The sequence below is a fragment of the Thamnophis sirtalis genome, unplaced genomic scaffold (genome assembly GCF_051295495.1).
Source record: "Thamnophis sirtalis isolate CommonGarterSnake01/CBP01778 unplaced genomic scaffold, rThaSir2_p1.2 scaffold_2, whole genome shotgun sequence".
Lineage (NCBI taxonomy): Eukaryota > Metazoa > Chordata > Lepidosauria > Squamata > Natricidae > Thamnophis > Thamnophis sirtalis.
This window is the reverse complement of record NW_028261382.1, coordinates 100,905,895-100,929,611: the sequence shown is the minus strand read 5'-3', so window position 1 is coordinate 100,929,611 and position 23,717 is coordinate 100,905,895. Positions and strand designations below refer to the sequence as shown.

At 56.3% G+C, this 23,717-nt stretch overlaps 2 protein-coding genes across 4 annotated transcripts in view; one reads left to right on the top strand and one right to left on the bottom strand.

The window, feature by feature from the left end:
- BOP1 (BOP1 ribosomal biogenesis factor) overlaps window positions 1-23,717 on the bottom strand; it is a 53,230-nt gene that overhangs the window by 2,933 nt on the left and 26,580 nt on the right. For all 3 annotated transcript variants that reach the window (XM_087706557.1, XM_087706558.1, XM_087706559.1), the window contains exons 4-8: window positions 1,485-1,639; window positions 1,257-1,374; window positions 1,048-1,149; window positions 389-601; window positions 86-247 (exon numbers count right to left, since the gene is read on the bottom strand). In XM_087706557.1, coding sequence (XP_087562683.1) covers window positions 86-247; window positions 389-601; window positions 1,048-1,149; window positions 1,257-1,374; window positions 1,485-1,639 — 750 coding nt within the window. The remainder of the gene's footprint in view (window positions 1-85; window positions 248-388; window positions 602-1,047; window positions 1,150-1,256; window positions 1,375-1,484; window positions 1,640-23,717) is intronic.
- SCX (scleraxis bHLH transcription factor) lies at window positions 5,757-13,856 on the top strand. Its single transcript, XM_087706576.1, has 2 exons — window positions 5,757-6,479; window positions 13,587-13,856. Exons 1-2 carry the CDS (start codon window positions 5,931-5,933, stop codon window positions 13,623-13,625), a joined length of 588 nt encoding a protein of 195 aa, XP_087562702.1. The 5' UTR covers window positions 5,757-5,930; the 3' UTR covers window positions 13,626-13,856.

Below are 23,717 nucleotides of genomic sequence, written 5' to 3'. Positions count from 1 at the left end.
GAACCCCCGCGTGCCTCCATGGGGATCAGCCCCCCGCTCCCCCCTCCCCCAAACACCCTGACAGGGGCAAAGGGGCAAGGCCCACCCGCATCTTCCTCTGGCGCGGGCACAGGTAGAGGTCGAGGCAGCGCTCGAAGCGCTCGTGGATGAAGCGGGGGAAGGCGGGCACACGGCGCAGGCAGTCGTGGCGCTGGGGCACGAAGCTCAGCTTGCGCTCCGAAGGCTCCTGCTGCTCCCAGGCGAGTTTCTGCAAAGGGTTGCCGAGAAGAGATGAAGGGGGGGGGGGAGGGGAGACCCCATCCCAGGGTGGCTCCTCCGCCCCTCCTGTGGCACCGGCTGGGACTCCCCCTCCCTCGGGGCCAGGGAGGCCGGGCCCAGCGCTGCTCACCTCTTCCTCGGTCGGGAGATACTCCGGAGGGGGGTTGTAGGACTCCTCGTGCCCGGGCAGGGGAAGTTTGGGGGCGGGCACGTGCATCTTGTGCCGCCCCAGGATGGAGTTGTGGTCCTCCTGGGCCCAAAGGTCGTAGAAGACCCCCGTGTCCTCCCGGGGCCTCCGGGGCTGGATCCAGCCCATCTTGATGGCGTGCACCAGCCTGGAGACCTGCAAGGGCAGAAGAGCCGCCATGAACGCAGCGTGCCATCCTCTGAGAGCTGCAGAGGCCCTGCCTGCAGGTGCCCCCGACCAGCCTTTGGAGAGAGGGGGGGCATCAACTGGACAGACTCCCCGGGGGAGCCACTGAACAGTTTTGTTGGCGTTCAGAAAAAGGTCCTGGTGGCCGCTGCGAGGTGCCCACCCAGGCAGTAAACCGGAAGAGGTCTGGGCCCCAATCCCTCCCGTGTCTCCATGCCCAGGCTGCTTCTCCCGGGGGCCACTTTGACCCAAGACAGCTGCCTGACCCCGGAGCAAGCCACACGCAGACCCACCAGCCCTGGGGATCGCCGGTTTCTGCGTGGGGATAGGGACTCCTGGGGCGCATTCGGGGCAAGGCCAAGGTGGGCCCAGACCCCCCTTCCCCAGAGGAGCCCTTTCTTCTTCCAGCAGCTCACCTTCTCCTTCTCCACCAAGGAAGGGATGAAGCTCCGCTTGTCCGCCGGCCGGTTTGTCACCGGATGGATTCTCACCTGGCTGCTGAAGAAGTCCACGGCTGGCTGCAAAGGAGTCAGAGGTGGGAGGGGCTGCAGCTGCAGGAAAGAGCCGCCCCCCCCCTTGACTGTGGCTCCCCGGGAGAGAGGAGGGGCGGCAGCCCTTTGCTTACCTCGTACGGATCGAAATTCACGTCCCCAAACTGGCCGCGCTGGAGACGGTTCACCAGCTCCACTTGCTCGTCCGTCAGCTTCACATCCGCCCCGGTCATCTTGTCCTGGACGGTTCGCCTGGGCAGGGTGGAGGGGGGGGAGCCATGAGCAGCTGTGCTCTCCAGCTTACCTGCCCCTCCCTGCAGAAGCCAGGTCCTCCTGGGGGTGGGGGAGGGGGCAAGCCTCACCAGTAGTCAGGGTTCTCCATCTTCTCCAGGAACCTGTCCAGCTCGTCCTTGGAGCGGATGGGCTTGTAAATCTGCTTGCCCTCCAGGTTGTAGCCGATGTGCGGGAAGTCCTGGTACCACTCCATGGGGATGTTGCCCACCGTGTTGCGGATGTCCTGGAAGAGGAAGGGGGGCAGGGGGGGCTTAGGCGGCAGGCAGGGACTCCAGTGGAGGGGGGGGAGGTTACTTCATTCCGATCCCCCCCCACCATCGCACCTGCCTCTTCACCTGCTTGCAGGAGGACCTGGCACAGGAAGAGCAAGGCAGGAGGGGCTGAGCTGCAGGCACAGCGGAGCCTTTTCCCCTTGGGGCCCATCCCGCCAACCGGAAGGCTGACTCTTTGCGGGAAAGGACATTTCTGGCCCTTTGGAGCAAAGGCAGGAGGCTCCTCGCCTTCCCTGCCAGCTGCGCCCCTCCCTTTCCCCCCCCTGGGTCACCATCAGGACCCCAAGGAAGGCAGGAAGGAGAAGAGCCTCCTTCCCCCCCACTCCCAGGGCCAGGAATTCATTTCCTAACCAAGGAGGTTGACCACATCCAGGTGACTCATTGCCAAAGCTGCTCTCTGCCCCTGGCAAGGCACCTACCCGGAAGCGAAGCTGCAGGAAGGAAAAGGGGGTCCCAGGAGCCCCAGGGGGTTTTAGGGGTGCAGCCACGGGGCCCCTGTCCAACCAGGGCTGGAAGAGGTCCGCGCCTGACCTCCTCTTCCTTTAGGCTCATTTATTGGGCCTGGAATGAACCGACTGTCCCTCCAAGGCCGTAAGCCAGAACGGGCAAGTCCTGGTCTTCATGGCTCCCCCCCCCAAAAAAAAACCCTCAGAGGAGCTTCACAGCCCAGCAGCAGCAGCAGAGGCTAAAGTGGAAATGCTGGGAGAGATCTTCTAACACACACACACACACACACACACACACACACACACACACGACACACAGTGTGTAAAGGCATTTCACAAACAGGGAGCCCCTCATCTGTTGCCAGAACCAGGGTGGGGCATCCACCTAACACTGTGCGCCCCCCCCCCCCCCACTTTGAATGAGAGGCTGCTGAGGAGGAGGAGGAGGAGGAGGAGGAGGAGGCACCCCAGAGCAGAGCAGAGCAGCCAAGAGCCCTTCCTGTGTGGGGCTGATGCCAGTAGCAGCTTTCCCGCCCCTCCAGCTGCCTCCCACAATTAACACATCATCCCCCCTCTCCACCACCACCACCACCCCCCGGCAATCCCCCTCCCCCCCCCCCCGCAAAAGGCCCTGCCGTCACTCAGCCACACGTCTGGAAGTTGCTCTTGGAAGAGCAGAGGCATTCCTGGGTGTGCATTCCTGGCACAGCTCTGCCTTGAAAATTGCTGGTCCACGTGGAGAAAGGAGAGAAGGGGAGCAGCCGGAGGGGAAGGGGGGCAGGCAGACTTTGGGTTGGGGGGAGGGAAGAGAAATCCCCCCTCCCTGGACAGACTCTGCTGGCCCTGCTCCAGAGCCAGGAGGGGCCCTGGGCAGGTTCGGAGGGGTGGGTGGCCCCATGGCCTTAGAAGGACTGAGCAGCAACGCAAAGGGTCCACGGAGGGGGGAGGGGAGGGAAGGAGGGAGGGGACTCTCTCATGATCTTCTGACTTCTCTCATCTGGACTGCTCGAGTGTGGAAAAAGGAGCAAACTAAATGGGGGGGTGACGGTCTCCACGTGGGCAGGGGTCCTGCAAGGCTGGGCGCTCATTTCCACCGCCTTCCCTCCTCCTCCTCCTCCTCTTCCCCTGCCCAGAAGCGTAGGGCTGTGGAAGGGAGACCGTGCCAGGCTCTCCCGGCCCCTCCTTCTGCCCTGCGCTGGCCAGGTGAGGCCGGGAAGCACAGGTGTCTCTGTCCCGCCCCCTCCCTTTCCTGCCTGCACAGAGGGGGGGAAGCAAGCAGGCCCTGGGCCCACCAAGGCAGCTGTGGCCCCTCTCGGCCCAAGCTGTTCCTTGCTTGGGAGCAGCAGGGCCTTTGGGGCAGGCGAGGGGGGGGGGAGTGAGGAGGCCGGCAGCCGCAGCAGGGCCCCTCAACGGTCTGGGGGCGAGGGAGGGGCCTCGATGCACCTCTTCCCCAGAGAGGAGCCGAGAGGAGGACAACCCCAGGAGCAGAGCTGGGGTGAGCCAAGGTGGCGCAGTGGTTAAATGCAGCACTGCAGGCTACTGCTAGATCAGCAGGTCAGCGGTTCAAATCCCACCCGCTCAGGGTTGACTCAGCCTTCCATCCTTCCGAGGTGGGTAAAATGAGGACCCGGATTGTTGGGGGCAATATGCTGACTCTCTGTAAACCGCTTAGAGAGGGCTGAAAGCCCTATGAAGCAGTATATAAGTCTACTGCTATTGCTATTGCTATCCTGGCTCAACCTCCCAGGCCGGGCTCCCCCCTCCCCTCCTCCCCCCACGGCTGGCATGCCTCGGTCTCCCCACAGGGCCAGGGTTAGGGTGGCCGCCCTGCAGGGAGGCTGCTGAGGAGGCCCTGCAATTGCAAGGCAGCTTCCCAGCACTTCCCAGCAGCCGGTCAGGATGGAAGCCTGGGCTGCAACAGGACTGCTTTCCCACAAGGCTCTGCTCATTTATTGAAAACATTTGCATGTTTTACGGTGAGATGTGGGTGGGGCCAACAGGTCAAAGAGAGATGTACGTATTTATCTGTCCATCAACCCCACTGGCCCAATGATTCTGGGGGGCTGAGATAAAAGCCCAGCCGAGTGAACTGGCTGACCCTTCACAGCCCAGCAAGCCCTCCGCATCCTGCTGCTGCTGCTGCTGCTTTGCTGGCTTCTGCTTTGAAACTGGGAATGAGCTTAAATCGGCAACCGGGTGAAGCCTGCAGTGCCAAGCGCAGCCTACCTGCATGCTGCATCAAGAGAGGACTCAGCCTTGCCTCAAGATCAGTGTCTCCACCTGCTCAACCACACTGCTGCATGGCCCGGCTTAGCCACGGCAGAAGGCCCCGAGAAGCAGCTGCGCCTTGGCCCAGGAGGGCGTCTCTGCGCACCAGAGCCCCCTCCCCAACCACTCCCTCCCCCACAAGGAGGACAAGATTGGGAATTATACCAGAAATATATAATAGAGATTTGAAATATTTGATTGTGTTTTAACAGCAGCTAGAATTGTATTTGCAAAAAAATGGAAAAATGAGAAAATACCAACGCAGGAGGAAAGTATTCAAAAAATAATGGAATGTGCGGAAATGAGTCAATTGACATTTGAAATTAGAGAACAAGAAGAAGAACAATTTTACAAGGTTTGGGATTTGTTTTATCAATGGTTAGATAAAAAATCATGGTAATGGGAAAAGTGGGAGAACTTTTTATATTTTAAGGATAATACAATTTTTATATGCAATGCTTTCAGGGTTTAGCATTGTTAAACAGATTAGAACGATGTAATGGAATGATGTTGCATGATCTCGATATATAGAATATTCTGTTTAAAATGTAGAAATAATAATTGGAGTTGAACTATTGATGCAAAAGGATGTTGTATGTATGAATTCAATACTTAGAATAACTCATTTAAAATTAAGGGATAACAATTACAGTTGAATAACTGATATATAATGATAATAATGTACTTATGTTTACCTAATGAACAATTGGTGATTCGATAGATAATTGTAAGTGGTGACCATGGAAAGGACGCACAAAATCTTGTAACCAAACGATGCACTATATGAAATGTTTTATGTCTGTTTTTGTTTAAAAAATTTTTTTAAAAAATTTAAAAGAGGGTTCTCCTTCCCCAACCCTTTCCCTGGGGCAAGTCATACAGGTAATCCGGAGGGCATGTGCCAGGGCCAAAGGAACAAGCTAATAGGTGTGTGAGGCACCTGAATGGCGGGTCCAGCTGGGACTAGGAGGGCCTGGAGCTGCCCAGCGGCCCTGGCCAAGAGCAGACCCTCCTCTGTCCTTCCCCAGCTACCTCCGGCCTGGACTGGGCTGACCTTCGGCAGGAGGCTCCCAACTGCTGCGGGCAAGCCAGCCGACTGGTTCCCCCCCCCCCTCTTTCCCTCTCCGGAGGAAGCGCCGAGCCAGCCCAAGTTCTGCATCCAACAGGTGAAGTCAGCGCAAGCCCCCTCCCAACCCTCCGGCTTGCAGCCCCCAGGCGGGGGTGGGGGGTGGGCAGGCGCTCCCCCCCCCCCGAGCAACGCTCAGGTAGGCGTGAAGCGGGGCGGGGAGGGAGGGGCCTGTCGGGCGACCATCACGGACAATATAAAACTCGCGCGCGCCTGTCCAGCGCCGCCGTCGCCCAGCAGCCGCTCACCGCCCGCACGTGCCTGCCTGCCTGCCTGCGTGCGGGGAGCGCGGAAGCCCCGGGGATCCCTGGCCGGGGAGAGCGCCCGAGTCGGGCGGCGCAAGATGCGAGGTGGGAGCTGAGCCGGACCGTCTCCGCCCGCCGCTCGCCCTCCAGCCCAGCCATGTCCTTCGCCCTGCTGCGCTCGGCGCCCAGCCGCTTCCTGTACCCGGAGATCAGCATGCTGTCGGAGGAGGACGAGGAGAACGGCAGCGGCGAGAGCTCGGGCTCGGACGAGAAGCCCTACGCGCTGGAGGCGGGCGCCTACGGGCTGCGGGGCGGCAAGCGCGGGCCGGGCAAGAAGGGCGGCCGCGGCGTCTCCCGCGAGCCCCGCCAGCGCCACACGGCCAACGCGCGCGAGAGGGACCGCACCAACAGCGTCAACACCGCCTTCAGCGCCCTCCGGACGCTCATCCCCACCGAGCCGGCCGACCGCAAGCTCTCCAAGATCGAGACGCTCCGCCTGGCCTCCAGCTACATCGCGCACCTGGGCAACGTCCTCCTGGCCGGGGAGGCCTGCGGGGACGGGCAACCCTGCCACGCCGGCCCGGCCTTCTTCCACCCCGCCGGCGGCGGCGGCGGCAAAGGCGGCGGCAGCCCCGCCGCCCACGAGAGCGAAGGCTCCCAGCCCAAGCAGATCTGCACTTTCTGCCTCAGCAACCAGAGGAAGCTGGTGAGTGGCTGCTGGGGGGGGGGTAAGGGGGGGGCGCACCGGGGAACCCCCTCCGATGGATCCGGCGCCTGGCTGGCAGAAGACCCGGCTGGCTCCCCCCAGGGCTCCAGGCTGCCCATGCCTGCTCCGCATAGGAGGCTCTGCACCCCTCCCTTTCCCTGGTCCCCCCCCCCCAATTGATCAATGGGGCTAAAAGCCAGTGGGGCAGGGCAACCCAGAGAGTGGGCAGGGCGGGGGAGGGGTTCTGGGCCTTTGGCAAGCCAGGCTTGGGCCATCCTGAGGGCATCTTGGCGGCTCAGGGTTCTTCCCAAAGGTTTCCCAGTCCCCCCCCCTCCCTGAGGCTGAGAGGCCAAGGCTTCCCCAAAGCTCCCACCAGAAAGCAGGGACCCCCATCCTCCTCAGAGCAGGCGCTTTATGACCCGAAGGGCCCCAACCATTCCAGGGAGCAGAGGGCTCCTGCTGGGAGGCTGAAGTTGCTTCCAAGCACAACTGTTCCCCTGAGGGAGGAAGCCCCTCCAGGCCCACCCCTCCTGCACACCACAAACAGCCCCCACCCCAATACCAGCAGAGGCCTACAAGTGGAAGGGAAGAGAGATGTTGGAGGAGCTCCATTGGGGACGCCGTGCAAAGCCCGCTCGGCCCTCAGTCCTGCCTGCTCCAGAAGGGGAGGGGACCTACCCACCCAAGGCAAAGCCCCCCTCCCCCTCTAGTGGGACCATAAAGACCCAGACTGCCGCCCAGTGTGCCAGCCTCGGATCTCCCCACACCTGCTGTATCCGTTGCCGCGGCTGATCGGGATGAGGGGCTTCTCTGCCACATATTTTAGGCCTGGGGAGCCCTCACTTCAGGGACACACAGCCTGCCAACTCCGTGACTGCCAAGCACAAGGACCCTTCGTAACTGACAGCTGTCCGGCCGCTGCCCATACTTTGGCCTTGCATGGGAAGAGGCTGAAGCCCACCCGCAATACGGCTGAAAGCATTTGACTGCAAGCCCTCCGCTCAGAGACTTCGGCAAGGAACGTTCAGCATTGTTAAAGCAAAGAAACACGGAGAAGCAACAGGCGCACTTGGGACACTTTGGGCTGTAGCTATCCTTGAAGAGTTTAGCTGTGATTTTTTTTAAAAAACTATTTAAAAATACTTAAAAGTGAAACAAATGCATTTTCCCATTGACTGTTTTGGACGTCTTCCTCCCACAACAGCCTGCAGTTCTGGCGAGGAAACTCTCTTGAGTTCATAAATAATGTGCCGCAAGCAGTTGTAGCCTAACGGAAAGTGGAAGGGATTAAGGAAGGGCTGCGTTTCCATCTGGCTGGGTACAGAGGGCTCAGGACAACCTCTAAGGCAACTGGCCCTCAGTGGGCCCAGGGCCTGCAGGATGACAGCCTTCCTCGGGGACTGGGGCGCCCAAGGGCAGAAAGCAGGGGGGCCACTCTGGGATGACAGCAGAAGGCACCTCCTCATGAGAAGCCACCCTTTGTGTGAGAAGGAGCGGAGGTGGTCCAGGAGCAAGAAATGGGGGCGCCCCCCAGACTCCCAGAGGTACCCAGATTATGACCTGTGGATGTAATTGTGTCTACGGGGCAACCGAAACATTTCCTCAAATCAATCTTAATGATGGGCACATTTTGGTTAACATTCAATGGAAGAGTTTATGGAAGCAGACAAGATGAAAAAGGACCTAGAGAGGCGTCCGAGGAAAAAAACAAAACCATCAGAATTCAATCTTGGCCAGTTGGCTGGGAGGGGACTCAATTCTCCACTTACTGACCCTGGATGATTCGCTTCACAAAACAAGCAAGCTTCTTGTGGAAAGGGAAGCGGGTGGCCTCGTCCAGTGGGGCTCCCTTGACCTCCCCTTCCCTCTCTCAAGCACCGCAACACGAGTGGATCCCCACCACCGTTGCCTGAACATCAGAGCAGCACGGGGAGCCAAAGCAGGCGGCCTTTCCTTCCACGCTCAGCTGTCAAAAGGGGCAAAGAGCAAGAGAGAAGGCCAGACCCCGCGCATCCGAGAGGAAGCAAGTCTTCAGTGCAAAGGAGCTCTTAAAAAACCCTCCCTCTCCTGAACTCACACCTGCAGCCCTCCAGACTATACGAGCCTCCACACAAGTGCCTCAAACCTTCTCTAAAGGGGGGGGGGGCTGTGCAACATACGTCCCTCTCCTTGCACTTGGAGAGAAAGTAAGCCACTTCTTAAACACGGCATAGGTGTCAATTTGCAATGCAAATTCCAAGGTCTTGTGCTTCTCACAGCTCCCGTAATTGTTTAGAGACAGCTGTGGTTTCAGGGCCCATTTCTCGCAGGCACAAAAGTTCCACGCATTTATTCTGTTTCTCTACGTGGGGGCAAGTGCTGGGATTTTGCATCTGGGAGAGTGGGCATTTTTCTCCTCCAGCTGCTCTCCTGAGGAATTTGAGCAAGGATCCAGGGCAAGAGCAGAGCTCTGCAGCGGCCCAATTCCTAAAGCCCCAGAAGACAGAAAAACACCCGGCCACGTCCAGTCTGGCTGCGAAAGGAAAACTGCGCTGAAAACTGAGTTCCTCTGCCCTTCGAAAGGGTGTGTGTGCGTGCACGCAGGGAGAAGCAGCCACATGAGCACGCACTGCTCTTAATCTCAACAGCACACTGAAAATACGCATCGTGACATCCAGGAACAGAGGCTGCTAGAGAGAGAGAGAGAGAGAGCCACGGGAAACGCACCTTCTTGAGTTTCAGCGTGAAAAGGGAGATTTGCAACAGAAACCTATTTTGCTCCCGGGCAGGCGCTTCTGTAAACCTATCTGTGGAGCAGAAGACCTTCCAAAGGTCATGGCACAGAAGACATCATCCATCACCCAGGAGGACAAAATATTTACTGGGGCGACATCACCCCACCCCCACCCCCTTGCCCAGGAACCCGATGCTATTTTATGAAACCTTTCTATCTGGGAGGCAAGCCTGCTTTTGCAACCGTTTGACCCACTTGAAAGAAGATTAGCTTGGTCTTCGCAACTGAGGTCTAGAATTAGGACTGCGGTTGGAGAAATCAATAACAACACGATGCAGCTGAACGTGGAGGGCACCCTCTCTGCTCTCCTGCAACGGCATTCCTTAACTTTGCCAGTGTCAGTCCCTCCCAGTCGCTTTGCCCAGAGGACACAAAGGAGGATTCCGAAATGATCTCATACGAAACTTCCAGAAGAGTCGGAAGGAGGAACAACTACTCTCCAGCAAGGAGGAGGAAGAAGCCGACCGCCCTGCGTGGTGGGATTTCTTTGTGAGCCAGAGAAAGGGGTTAGGAAGGCCGTCTGCAGACCTCAGACTTCTCCCTCTTGGACGGAAGCCCTCAAACAATGCCCCCCTGGGCAGCTGGGCTCTTCCCTAAAAATGGTCCCGAACTGGAGCTGCCTCTTAACGGGGGGAACGTGGGGGAGCCCCATTTAGGCCAGAAAATCCAGCTGGAGTTCATTGGCTGACTTCAAGGCTGGGGCATCTTTGGACCTGAAGGGACCAAGGACAGCAAGTTCTGGCAGAATTTATTTTATTTATCGTATGTATATAGCCGCCCACCTCAACGAAATAGCACCCCGACCACCACCCTTTTTTCACAGGAAAGAAAAATCAAAGAGCAACCGTGGCGTTTCATGGAAAACAGGCCAGCCAGGCAGAGTGTCCAGGATTCCTCTGCTGTTGGAATCAGCATGGGGGCCACAGCTGCAGAAAACACCACCATCCCTAGAGCAGGTCAGGATTCCTCCAGGCCCACCTCATCCCCTCACTGACCACCAGGGGCCTTTCCAGGACCCCCCAGGAGAGGGGCCAGGGCTTGAACCTTGGTCCTTCTCCCCACAGAAGGGGCACTCTGACCTTGGAGTTCCCCAAAGGAGGCTGGCCGTGGCTAGGAAGGAGCTCCCTAGCAGAGGTCTGCACCGGTGGCTCTTCAGGAGCAGGGGGCCCTCTTCCAGGAGCCAAGCATGGGAAGGCCCCGTAACCCATCCATGCCGGTGTCTTCTGGGGGTTGCCTGCCTCCCAAAAGGTCTTGGGGGAGGGGGGGTCCTTCCCTCGCATGCATTTTGCCAGACTTTTGGCTGCTCTCATTTTGAGGAGGGAGGAGGAGGAAGACTCTGGCAGGCCATGCGAACTTTTCCCTCCCACCCTCATCTCCAGGAGGAGATTCAATGCACAAAAGCAGGGAGAGCCACCGAGAGTTGCTGCCTTGCGTGGCTTAAGAGCCCTGGCCAAAAGTGAAAGGCCAGTGATTTCGTTCGTTTTGTTTTGATGTTATTTTTAATTAGACCTGCATTCCATCCTTCGTACGGTAACTTAAGGCCCTGGGCCCAGTATTGCTCCCCCCAGCCTTCCCCTTGGGTGGAGAGAGGCAAGAGCCAAGGACTGGCCTCTACGCCCCCATTTCCCACCTTACTTCTGAAGGACATGTGGATTATACTTTTAATCCAGCAGCCAGACAAATTAACACATTAGCAATTTTTAAAAAAACAAATGCCAAGCAGTCTAAGCAATCAATGCCAAGCCTATTCCAACCAGCTGCCCAGGAGGCCTTTGGGGCCAGGGTCTCTGGGACCCGGGTGGCCGATGGGAAGATGTTCCTCTGGGCTACTTAAGTGCAGCCGTCCCGAATTGGAGCCATCGCAAGAGAGCCCTACGGACTATTTCCCATGCCTGAAACTTGCTCAAAAGCACCGGATGTTTCTGTAAGCGCCACGCTCTTCTGTTGGTATTTTAGTGGTGGCATTTTCCTTTCCCTTTCTGGCAAAGGCAGCCATGCTTTCTCTCAGCAACACGCCATAAGGGCAGTTGCAGCTGCTGGGGCTCCCGGGTTCAAATGATGACCGGCTACTGCGACAGAGGCACCAAGTTAAGGTTGCAATACTACATTTTGGAAGCAAAAAGACACTGAGAATAAGCCGACCAGCTTTCCTCCTGCTGGCCGTGTTATCTGCCCTTTAACTCTTTCACACACAATGCTCCCTGCAAGGACTATAAATGCTTAGATAATTCTATCCCACCCCTTAAAAATCATTCTACTCTCCATCACAGGACTAGGAGGAGGAGGGATTCTTCTCCAGCCCCCCAGCTCGTTCCTAAGCTCGGCCTTTCTTTCTCAGACTTCTGCCAAACGGGGCCCTCTGTTGCCCACCCACTGAGAGAGGCCCCGGACCCCTTGGCTTCTCCGCAGCCGGCTGGGGTGAGGAAGAATCAGAAGTGGGACCAGGCCTCTGGGTGCCCTGAACGGATTCTTGCCTTTTGCTCTCCTGATGGAAGGTGGGGGAATCATCCGGGTGGTTGACTGGAAATAGGGAGCACAGCTGGGACTGGCTCTGAGGGGCCGGACTGTCTCCTAAGCCTCTTAGGGGAAGAACCTGGCCCCCCACTTTCACTTTCATAAACCCAAACAGAATTCCAAAGAGAAAGAAGGAATGGGTGGGAAGCCCAGAGAGTTTTTCTTTTTAAGACCTCTGGTGAAGGAGCAGTTTCTTTAACAGCAGGAATCTGCTCCCACTTTGAAGTCAAGTGGGCTTAATCTCCACCAAGGCAGCTGCACCTCCAGAGGTCCAGAGGGGTCAGGCATTCAAGGCGCTGGGGGGGGGGGGCTCTATACATAGCCAGACCAGATGGGATTTGGGGATCCTTCCAGCTTAAGGGCTCCTGCAAGGGCCAATAGCAATAGCAATAGCAGTAGACTTATATACCGCTTCATAGGCCTTTCAGGCCTCTCTAAGCGGTTTACAGAGAGTCAGCATATTGCCCCCAACAATCTGGGTCCTCATTTTACCCACCTCGGAAGGATGGAAGGCTGAGTCAACCCTGAGCCGGTGGGATTTGAACCGCTGACCTGCTGATCTAGCAGTAGCCTGCAGTGGTGCTTTTAACCACTGCGCCACCTTGGCTCTTAACCGCTGACCGCTGACCTGCTGATCTAGCAGTAGCCTGCAGTGGTGCTTTTAACCACTGCGCCACCTTGGCCAGCTGGTAGTCTCTGGATGGCTCTGCTCCAAAGAGCACCAGGAGCCCCTCAAGGCTTCTCCCCTCCTCCCAATGCAGCGTTTGGGGTGCCAAAAGAGCCATGCCCCTCTGGCCTGCAGGTGGCTCAAGGGGGGAGCCTCCCCCTGGTTCAGGCCAGGAGGAGCCCTCTCCTTAGGAGGAGACCAGGCCAGCGCCCTCGTCCCAGGGACCCTTTCCTTGGGCAAAGCTCCCCCACTTTCCCCTCCCTCTCAGGCAACAACCATCCCCTCCCTCTCAGGCTGAACCGAGGGCTCCCGGGGATCCCCGCAGGCGCTTCAGCAGGCAGGGAGAGGCACCTGGAAGCCAGCTGAGTAGCCCCCTTAACTTAATGTTCCTGATTTTAGGGGCAGCGGAAAAGCAAGGGGATCAGAGGGGAAATATGGGGAGGCATTTTCCGGACCCCCATTTCCTCTCCAGACAGCAAGAGGGCTCCTGGGGCCTGAACATCTGGGAAACTCAATGCGGCCGTTCCTGGGCTGGCCCCTCCTGTTCAAGGAAGGAGGGACGGGGTTGCCATTTGGCTGTTTATCCCACCCGTGGGGCCTCCTGACCCCAAACACACACCCCCAGGGGAGCCCTGAAGAAGCTGCCTCAGGATGTTTGCATTTCCCGCAGAGCAACCCTCACCTGCCCCAAATGACGACCAGCCAGGGGGACTCTGGCCATTGCCCAGCCCTAAGACTTCCAGTTAAACACCATCCCCTCCCATACCAACACCCCCACCCCTCCCCAGTTGATTCCTAGCTGCAGGAAGGACGGAACCACTTTCTTCCAAGGGGTCGGGGTCAAAACCCAGGGAGGAGACCTAATAAAACGGGGAAGGGGCAATCGGCAGCTCTGGAAGCTGTGCAGTGCAGTCACTTGGGAGGACTCCCACTCTTTTGACCTGGGGTGCAGGGGTGCAGGGGAGGTAAGGCTAGAAATCCAGCACCCACAAGAGGCAGCACTGGGGAGGGCCAAGAGCCCGTTTGCTTGTTTCTTTGCTTATCAACGTGTTTGCTGCCCATCTGGCTGCCAGGCGGCTCTTGGCTGATAGGTCGAAGCCGGTTCTGGGTGGCTTTGCATAACGCCCCCCTCTCCCCCTCTGTCCCTTTGCAGAGTAAAGACCGAGAGAGAAAGACGGCGATTCGGAGCTAGCCCCTCGTGGAAGCCGGATGGTGGTGGTGAGGCTGGCAACAGCAGCAGCAGCAGCAGGAGGGCGAAATAAAGAGAGCCCCCACCCCCCACCCCCGGGCTGCCCTCCTGGGCTGTGCGCTTGTGCCCCGGACAAACTCACGGGCAACCGGGAGAGACGGAGAGCCCAAAGGCTGGATCTGCAGGCAAGCCAAGCGGGCTCAGATCTGCAAATACGGCAGGGCCGTGCCGGGTGTCGGAGGCACAGCTCCTAGGACAAAAACGTTTTTTCCTGCTCACCAGGGACTGGCGTCTGGCGGAAGCATCCTAACTGGCCCACCTCCTAGGGGGCGAGAAGAGAAAGGGAGGGCGCCCAGAGGAAAGGGCTCCTCCGGGAGTTATGGGCCGCCCTGCTGTCAGAACTCTGGATGGTGTTGTCATGAGGACTGGCTGGATTTTCCTGCCTTGATAATATAAAACCAAAGTTGTTTATATAGTGATATTTTTGTAAGTATGCAACATAAACGTCCTTTCAGATTTTGGATTCTGATTCCGGTCCTGCTACTTCCAGTTGAGCTTAAAATGACCAGGGTCATATATGCGTTCTCCCTCCCCCTCCTCTCTCTGTAGTTTGTGTTAATTTGGACGAGGGTTGTGTGTGCTTGTCTTGGTGTGGGGTTAGAGGTCAGAAGGGATTGACGCTTCTTTGTACAGGAAGCCCAGAGCCAATGGCAGGCAGTCCTCAACTTGTAACCACAATTGTGGAGCCCAAAATTTATGCTGCTAAGTAAGACAACTAAATGAGTTTTGCCCCATTTTACGACCTTTCTTGCCACATCTGTAAGTGAATCACTGCAGTCGTGAAGTTAGTAACACGGCTCTTGAACGAATTTGGCTCATCAGGACGTCTCGTCTACCTAGAGAAAAACATTTGCTGACGTGTTCACTTCTAAAAGTGAAGCCGCAAAGCTTCTGCGTACTTGTCCAAAGGAAACCTGAATGCCAAATGCTCTGCAGACGTGAATGCGGAGGAAAGACGGAGGCCAGATTCAGGCTCCTACGGCGGAAGCGGAATAATGCACCAACCGTTCCCCAGCCTGCACCAGTCTTGACCCTTGGTCTCCCTCTGCCAGGCCAGACAGCAAGGGAGGGCCCCAATGGTCAGCCAGCCTGCCTGCTTCTTGCTCCGAGACCACAGAAGTGTAAGCCTCTTGAGGGAAAAAATAACCTAATTTAAAAAAACAACAACATTCAGAGCAGCTGACACTAATCTAAGGGTTTAACCAATTTAACTTGCCACAATCACAGCATCCTTTAAACCAGGGATGGGTAACCATGGGCCCTGTGTGACCCGTGGATTTCCAGAATTCCCAAGCAGGCCCTGGGGGTGGAGTCGTGAAGGGGCCATAGTTGCCCAGCCCTGGTTTAACAGCTGTTTTTGTCTCCCCCCCCCCACTCAATGACCTTTAGTGCCAGATGGCCCAGTTGAAGTGGCCTCAGGTTTCCCATGGCCAGAGTTGAGTGGCTGGTTTTTGGGTGTCTACAAACTATGCAATTTCCTCGGCTCCAGGCTTGAGCCACAGGGGAGTTTTGGGGGGGGGGGGGTGTTAGAACTTGGGGTTTCTAGCCTGGTGCCTTGAAACAGAACCCCAAAGTGGATCTCAGAGACGTCTTAAGTAAAAAGGGTTTATTCTGAAAAAAAAGTGAACATTTGTTTTTAGGGCTAACCAATTCCCCCCACCCCACCCCAAAAAAACCCCAGCATCTTTTCAGCCACATTTGTCATCTTGCAGGCACCATATGCTACACCAAAGGAGGGGAAACCATGGTTCATCCAGCAGCAAGGTGGGGGGGGGGGCGCGTTTCAATTGCATCCCACCTATGTGCTCACTAAGCGAGTTGTGGCACCCAAAAAACATGCCCCTATTTCTTAGACAACAAACCCTGCACCTGTAAACGGGGGTTTCTGAAATGGCTGCCCTTCTGATAAAGACTTCTTAAGCCAGTGAAAGCATGGAACCAAAACCTAGAACAAACATTCATTGCTTTACTTCATCTGCAACAACAGAACAGCTGAATCTGGCACACAGGACAAACTTTGGCTTTAGAGATCAAACAGGAATATCATGCTCATTTCCCCAGAAACCCTTTCCATCTGTCCAGGGTCAGTGGCCCTCCATCCCTGTGCCCAGCACAGGTGGATTTGGATTTATTGCATTTATATGCCGCCCTATTCCCGGAGTGACTCAGGTCGGCTCACAAATCAAGGGAGGGAATACAGACAAGGGGAAAAACAACAAACAAGCAACTACAAAAGAATTTAAAAACAATCAACAACCACACAGTTCGAGCGGGGACGGAAACTCGTCAGCCCCAGGCCTGTCGGAACAGCCAGGTTTTAAGGGCTTTGCGGAAGGCCTGAAGGGTGGTGAGGGTCCGAATCTCTGCGGGGAGCTCGTTCCAGAGGGCCGGAGCAGCCACAGAGAAGGCCCTCCTCCGGGTGGTAGCCAATCGGCATTGGCCGGTAGATGGGATTCGGAGGAGGCCTACTCTGTGGGATCTAATAGGTCTGATGGAGGTAATTGGCAGCAGGCGGTCTCTCAAGTACCAAGGTGGACAAATACGTCCAGTATTTGAGGGGCTGCCACAAAGACGGGGCAGTCAACCTATTCTCCAAAACACCTGAAGGCAATGGATGGAGACTAAACAAGGAGGGAAGCAACCTAGAACTCAGGAGAAATGTCCGGATAGTGGGAACAGATAACCAGTGGAACGGCCTGCCTCCAGAGGTTGTGGGGGTTCCATGACTGGAGGTTTTTAGGAAGAGACTGGGCAATTATTTGTCTGGAATGGCACAGAGTCTCCTGCCTGGGGCAGGGGGTTGGACTAGAAGACCTCCAACGTCCCTTCCAACTCGGTGACCCTTTTAAGCTCTGGAGACAGAAACTCCTCCCATGAGCGAACTGGGGAAGAGTCTGGAAGCAATAATCCACATTATATAAGAAGAAAAACAGCAGAGCAGGCGTTTCACTGGATGTTCTCCACTCTCTTTCAGAGCAGTTTTCCCCAAGGACCATCCTGGTTGGAAATTTGGGTTCTAGGTCACAGCTCCAGACGTTGTGTGTCCAGCACATCTGGAGGGTGAGGATGTTTGGCCATCATGTTCAAAGAGGACCTTGACATCTAACAGGTTGTGGGCTGTCCACGGTGTGTCCGCAGGTGGATGGTAAGCCCTATATGGGCACGAAATGTTCTGCCACATGCCAGGCAGATGTGTGGGCACCACTGTCACCGCATTTGCAGCCTTGGCTTTGTGGAGTGCTGGCTTCTCTCGTGCTACGGTTGCCCTCCTGTCCTCAGATGCCTGGCATCCTTGGTGGATCAGCATGTCGATCCGTCTTGTGCCGGGGTTTCCCAGGGGGCGGAGTCGATATCCAGGGACTTGAAGGAGGCTTTCGACGTGTCTTTGTATGGCTTCCTCTGTCACTTTCCTTGAGGCAGCCGTTTGGGGATGAGATGGTCTGGCATCCTTGCAACATGGCCTGCCTGGGCTTCCCTCAGCAGGGCGTGAACGGATGGCAGGCCTGCTCTGGGGAGGACTTCTGTGCCTGGCACCTTGTCCTGCCACCGGATCCTCAGAATTCCACGGAGGAAGGCCGTGTGGGAGGGGTTCGATTGCCCAGCATTCCTCCTGTATACAGTCCGAGTCTCACTGGCATCCATCAGGGCAGACTTTGAGCTTCGTAGCAAGGCTTACTCCACAGGGGTCCCAGCTTTATCTGGAGGGTGACACGCGGATGAAGACCAGTCAGGGCCGCGTATACAGCACTGTGTCTGAAATCCTTGTTAACAACTAGTGGCAACTTTGGCAACCCATTTCTGATTTTAAATCCTTCGCCAGAGTTTGCCGCTCTGCAAAACCTTTCCCCATAATCAGGTTGGAAACCCCGTCTCTGCATCAGTCGGGCCAAACGGCCTGCATTTACGTGTGGCGCCTGGCAAGGATGCGGCGGAAGGCCTAAGCGATGCGTCCCACCATAAGCAAAGCACTTCTGAGTATTTCCTCAGCAGAAAAGGAAGGTGAGAGATCTGGGGAGGGAAAGTGAGACGCCAAAAAGTGAAAGCCAAGGAATAAAACGGGTGAGCAGAAAATTCCCTCCACGTCGTAGGTTGCAGTCGGAGCACACTGGTTCTGCGGACCTCCTGCAGCCTATTCAGGAGCAGTGGGCACGAGTCAGGCGTCGGGAAGGGCAGCCACCATAAGCTGGCAGCGCTGACCATGTTTGTTTCCTGAGTCACAAGCCAATGGAGAGAAGGGAAGAGCCCGGAGGGGCAGAGATTATTCAAGCAGGAGAAAGGAACACGGCTTAGCAGAGGCCCAAAGGAGCTCTATCACTCGGAGAACTTCAGGAAACAGACCCCGCAAACGTCCTTCAGCAAGAAAGAGGATGCAAATCTATTAACTCTCCCCCCCCCCCCCCCGCTGATGGAGGCTGAGTGGGAGTAGCTGTTAACGGACGGATCCTGCTGTAAAAATGGCTCAGGACCTCCAAGAAAAATACAACTGCCTGCCAATGTCAGGAGGCTTTCAATAATTTTCATTTTTACTAATTAAGTAAAAAAAGCAACGGGAAAAACAAAATCGCAGGAGTGGAGCAGAAGGCTTACATATAACTACATACATAGCGATATAAACCCCAAGTCATACATGTTATTGATCTTTTTTTTAAAAAAAAATGCTAGTGCCTAAGTTCCACACATCTGCGGAGCTCCTGCACCTGGAATGCAATTTGGACAGAAGCAATATGGGTCAGCTTGAGGGGAGGCCCCTCAGGGGAAACCCCAGGCCCAGCTCAGAGCAGGGGGCCTCCTCCACAGGGCCTGCTGGTGGCCCCCAAGGACCAAAGGAAGAAGGCTTTGGATCCAGCCTCTTTCGGCGCACCTTTTCGGAGCCAGATGCTCCCTGCTGCCCACCCTCCAGGCAGGGGAGAGGAGCTATTCGGCAAGCTCTCTTTCCCCACTCAGCTTCAGGAAATCCAGCAGCAGACCTCCCAGGACATCCCCCTCCCCGCTGCTTTCTTAAATCAACACCCCCCTCCCTCTTCCCAGAAGGCAAAGGGAGGAAAGATCCTCCTCTGGGAAAACACAGTATGCAGGGAAGACCCTGCTCGGCGTTCTGGGCAAGGGCCCGGGGGGGGGGGGCGCTCCGTTGCGAGCCGGCCAATAAAAGCACTTTCTGGCCGTGAAAAGTGCTGGATATTCCGAGCACCACCTGAGGCCCGGCTAATGCCGGATGCAAAGACCAAGTATGGGCCGAGGAGGAGGCAGCTCCACAGGCTTTTTTTCTTCAGACAGACTAATTGAAGACAGAACTGCTAAAGTCTGTAACCGAAAACAGCAAGAATAAGGCCTGGAGTGAGATCAACTTTCCCATTTTGTAACTCATACGGTTTCTGGATGAAATGTGCTTCCTTGCTAGTAGCTGGAACAATGCATCCCACCAGATCACTATTAAATACCACAGCCTTCCCCGTCTCGGCATCCCCCGGATAAGGTTGGGGGACGGGGGGGGGGAGGAGTCGTGGCTACCTAAGCCCTCGGCAGGGCTGAGACCAAAGGTCTTTAAGGTGTGGGGCCTCCCCTCCCCTGGCAAGAGCTTTGGTGTGGGTCAGAGAGGGGAGGAGACCACCCCGGGCCCAAACTAAGGGGGAAAGGACCCCAAGGTGACTATGGGGATTCTCCACCATCCAGGTGGCCACGGACGTCCCAAAGGTGCTTTTCCAAAAGGCAGCTGGGCTTCTTGTTTTCGTTTTGTCTCATCTAAGAACCGAAGAAGCTTCAGGGAGAAGAAGTGAAAAGGAAAGGAAAGGGAGTCAGTTGCCTTTTGGGAAAAGCACCTTTGGGGGAAGCCAGAGACGAGCCTTCCTTCTTTTGCTAGGCTCCGTTCGTCAAAGCAAGGGGAGCTGCTGGCATGTTGCAGCACCAAGCGCCTGGCTCAGGTTGAGGAGGCCAGAAAGCAGAAGGCGGCAGACAAGAGGAGCCCCAGGAAAGGCCAGCCTTGCTCCTCTGCAGGGCCAACGGAAGGAAGGGGCCTGGGACTGAACTGGGGGACGCTCAATGAGCCCGCTGTGGCTACAAGAAAGGGATTCTACATTTCCAGGCCGAGTCCTGGGTTTCCGCTGAGAATCCACCCTTAATTGCTGGGCAAACTTTTGAAGGCAGCTGGGGAGGACTGGGAGATTTGGGGTGCTCAAAGCTACCGGTTCCCCTTCTGATCATGGCTGCTGGTCAGCAACCCGGAGAGCCTTTTGCCAAAGGAATCCTCCTAGCCTGACCTTGCTGAATAAAGCCCAGCTTCCTTAGGGCCAGAAAAGCGAATAGCCGTGGCTTTTCTTTGCAAGAGACATAAATGGCTTCACAGTCAGTGTGCATGCGAGAGGACAGCAGAGGATAGGGTGGCTCTTCATCTCTAAGCCACTCTGTGGAACCTCTGCCAGCTTTGAGCCTGGGGCAGCATAAAAGCCCAGTGAAAACAAACACGAAATGAATGGGCAGGACCCTGCTCTGCAAGGCAATCCCCCCACCCCTTTCAAAGGCAGGGTGAGCTAGAAAATCAGTCTAAATTGGGAACATTCAGAATTGAATTAAGAGCAAAATTAAGAATAGCTTCTGAACCCAGGCCAGGGCTGAGCAGCCACACATCAATCAGAGTGAAGGGAAGACCGTCTCTAATCTATGTGGAATGGGGTGTGGGTTGGGGACACTCTCTCAATCTTACACAATCTTGACCGGCAACCGGGAGCCGCTCATTCCGGGATCTCATTTCTGCCTAGAAACAGATCGTCTCTGACTGTAGAGCTTCAAGAAAATGTCCTGTTCTGTTTTTCTGGGAATGGCAGGTTCAGAATTATGACCCAACGTTTCTTCCTCAAATGAAACATCATTTCAGCTTCTTTCCTGGGAGTCCCCCAGCAATTGCTAGGAAGGACTCTCCACTCACCAGAAAGGAAAACCTGGCAGGAGCGGCCGAGGAGCCCGAGGTTTCCAGGGGCACAAAAGTCCCGCTTTGACTCGGACCAGGCAGCTGGGCAGACTCCGTCCGGCTCCTCCCGGCTCACTCCTTGCAGAGCGTTGGCCAAGCCCCTTTGTCGGAGGAACAGACCCAGGCCCAGAGCATGCTCAGGGGGTGCAAATGGGAGAAGGGGGAATCCCTCACCATCGCCCCTGCTGCCCCTCCCTCTTGAATCCGGGGTTCAGGTCAGAGCGACACAAATTCCTTTGGCAAGAACGCCTGTTTTTGTAAATCCATTCAAGCAAGAGGGAAGAACGGCCGAGGTGAGGTTTTTCCCATCTTTTAAACCGTTGGGTCGCTTTAGGACATATTGCGTAAGAGTTGGAAGTGCAGGAAGGAAAAGAGCTCTGAGCGGATGAGGGATAACACACCTCTCCCGACGGCAGTCCCATCCTGACCCGCATTGCTCCATCTTCCAGGGACCACCGGTGTGTGGAGTGGGAGGTGTTGGAGACCAACGGCCTATTCGGAAAAACCTTCAGTCCCGCCCCACTTCCAGCCTGGCCGAAGAAGGGAAAGCAGGAAGGGCCCTAGAACCCAGCACCACCTCCGTGAACAGTGGTGGGAGAGGCAGCGGAGTCAGTGCGTTCCTCCGCCTGACACAGAACTTCATTCCTCGTGCTTTAAGCGCCTCTTCTTCATGCCAGGCCCTTGGTGCCAAGGGAAGACCCAGGCCGCACCTGGCAGAGATGCACCTTTAAATCAGAGGAACTGTTGTAATTGCCCCCTTCCTCGGAGATGCTGCTCGATTAAAGGGGGACTGACAAACCCTGCAAGAGGGGGGCTGGAAGTCCAAGCTCCCAGAGAGAAAAGGAGAGCGACACACAGCGTTCCTCCAACACCCAAAGGGAGGTTGCAGGGGAAGTCCAGGCCCTGCCCTGTGGCTGCAGAGCCCTGAAGAGGAGATTCCCATCCAGCGCTAGGAAAAAAGGCAGAACGGTGAGAGAAGTGAACTGAAGATCCAGGGAGGTTATTGGGAGGGGGGGGGAGTTCCCCTTCATTAGATTTGTGCAAGTGGGGGCTAGAAAGGCTAGGGATAATTTAGTTTGGATTTCTACGTGGTGCAGGTAGTTGAATTCATTGATGAAATTGGACCACTCACCTCCAAGATTCAACTAGCCAGAGAGGAATAACAGACTGATAAGAGTTGGAAGGGACCTTGGAGGTCCTCTAGTCCAACCCCCTGCCCATGGAACCCTTCATTGAGACCTCGATGCTACCGTTGCACATAAGTGCTTAGAGACCCCATTCCGTGGGAGGCCAGTCTGACGATGGCTGGGGAAAGAGCAGCTGAATGGGACAAAGGACCTGAGCCATCTACTCTCGCCCAGCCAGCTGACCCCAAAGCAAGGGGGAGGGAGCGAATGAACCACTGGCACCCCCATTTTGCTGCCCTGTGCCTGCCCTGCTGTCGGGCCAGCCTTGGCAGCCTTTCCTTCCTCAACTGAATTGCCGGGTGGGGGGGGGGTGCTCCTTCCCCAGGGGGACTGGCTGCCCGTATAACGTCTGCAGCTGCCTGAATGAAGATCTCCAGCTGGGAGAGGGAGACGGGAGCCCCGGAGCCTTCCAGGGCTGATGCTGGAGCACTTGTCCTCCGTGGCAGCGGCAAGGCGGCTGCATTACAACATCGCACGTTGCTGCATAGCCGCCTGCCCACCCCCCTTCCTGCTCCCCCTCCTCCCCAACAAAGTAGCTCCAGCTGTCAATGGCCCAGATTGGAAGTGCAGGTACCGGGGCTGGCGCGCTGCCCGCCTCCCTTGCGTCTGTCTGGTGAAAGAGGAAGCCATTCCACCTCTGGAATCCTTCACTCTCTCCTCATTGCTACTCTCGGGGTCCCTCCGGGGATTGGGGGTCAGTCTCGCTCGCTCGGTCTCTCTCTTTTCCCCTCGCCCCTCTCCGATTACAATGCAGGCAGTGTTCCCTCCAAATCCCCCTCCGCACGTTAATTCTGCTCTTCTGTCTCTAACGACCCAACCGCCTTCCTGTGCCTTCTGCCTCTCCGTTACTCCTCCGCTATTTTTTATCTCCAGCAAAAGCGCCCGTCAGCTCCGGTCACAGGGAGCAGGGCAGGAAAGGGGAGCCTGCAGAAGAGGGTGCAGAAAGACGCCCCCCCCCCTGCAGACACAGAGGGCTCTCGGCACCCGGAGCCCCATAGCCCCTTCCCCCCATCTGAAAGGAGCAGGGCCAGCAGCTTCAAGGCCTTCTCCAGCCAGGAGGCCCCAGGAAGGCAGCCTCTGAAATGCAGGTAAGTCACACCTGCCACCTCTCTCTCCATCGGGATTCCTGATGCTGCCAAACAACCGTTCTCAGTGGCTGGGGATGATGGGAGTGTGAGTCGAAGGCATTTGGGGAGCCTGGAATCCCAGAACATTGCTGACCCCTGTTTTCTACTCATGCAGATGTTCCCCGACTGGCTGGGCCCTTCCCTCCAAATCCCAAAGAGTTTAGCAGGCCCAGGAGAAACCCCGGCGGGAACATTCCCAACAACGCAAATCAAGGCAGCGAGTCTTGCAAGCACCTTCGTTACACAAAAGTCTGCGGAGAACTTAACTTTGGGGCAGGAAGTATTGCCCAGAGCACAGGACACACGGATATAACACGCGCACACACACACACACACACACACACACACACACACACACACACACACAGTCTTCCAAAGGGGCCACGGAAGGCGGAGAGGGCAGAAGGAAATGCAAGAAGGAGGTGCAGACAGTGATAATCCCCCCTCGACCGACCTCCCTCCCCCCCCCCAGCTGTGGGGTTTCTACTCCTCTTTCAGGATAAAGTTCTATGCATCGGAAGAAGGGGCTGCAGGCCATGAAAGTTTACACCATATAAAAGTGTTCATTTTTACAGGAACCTTGGATTTTTTCCCCCCTTTTAGAGAGCCCCGATGTATTTAATTAAGGAAAACAGAGCAATAAACACATCTCAACTCACGCTGTGTAAAAAGCCAACACATCTAGCTAATGTGATCATTGCAGATGCTGTCACGGGGGGCTCCTCTTGCACCCGGCCGCAGTCACGGGTGGAATTTGGGG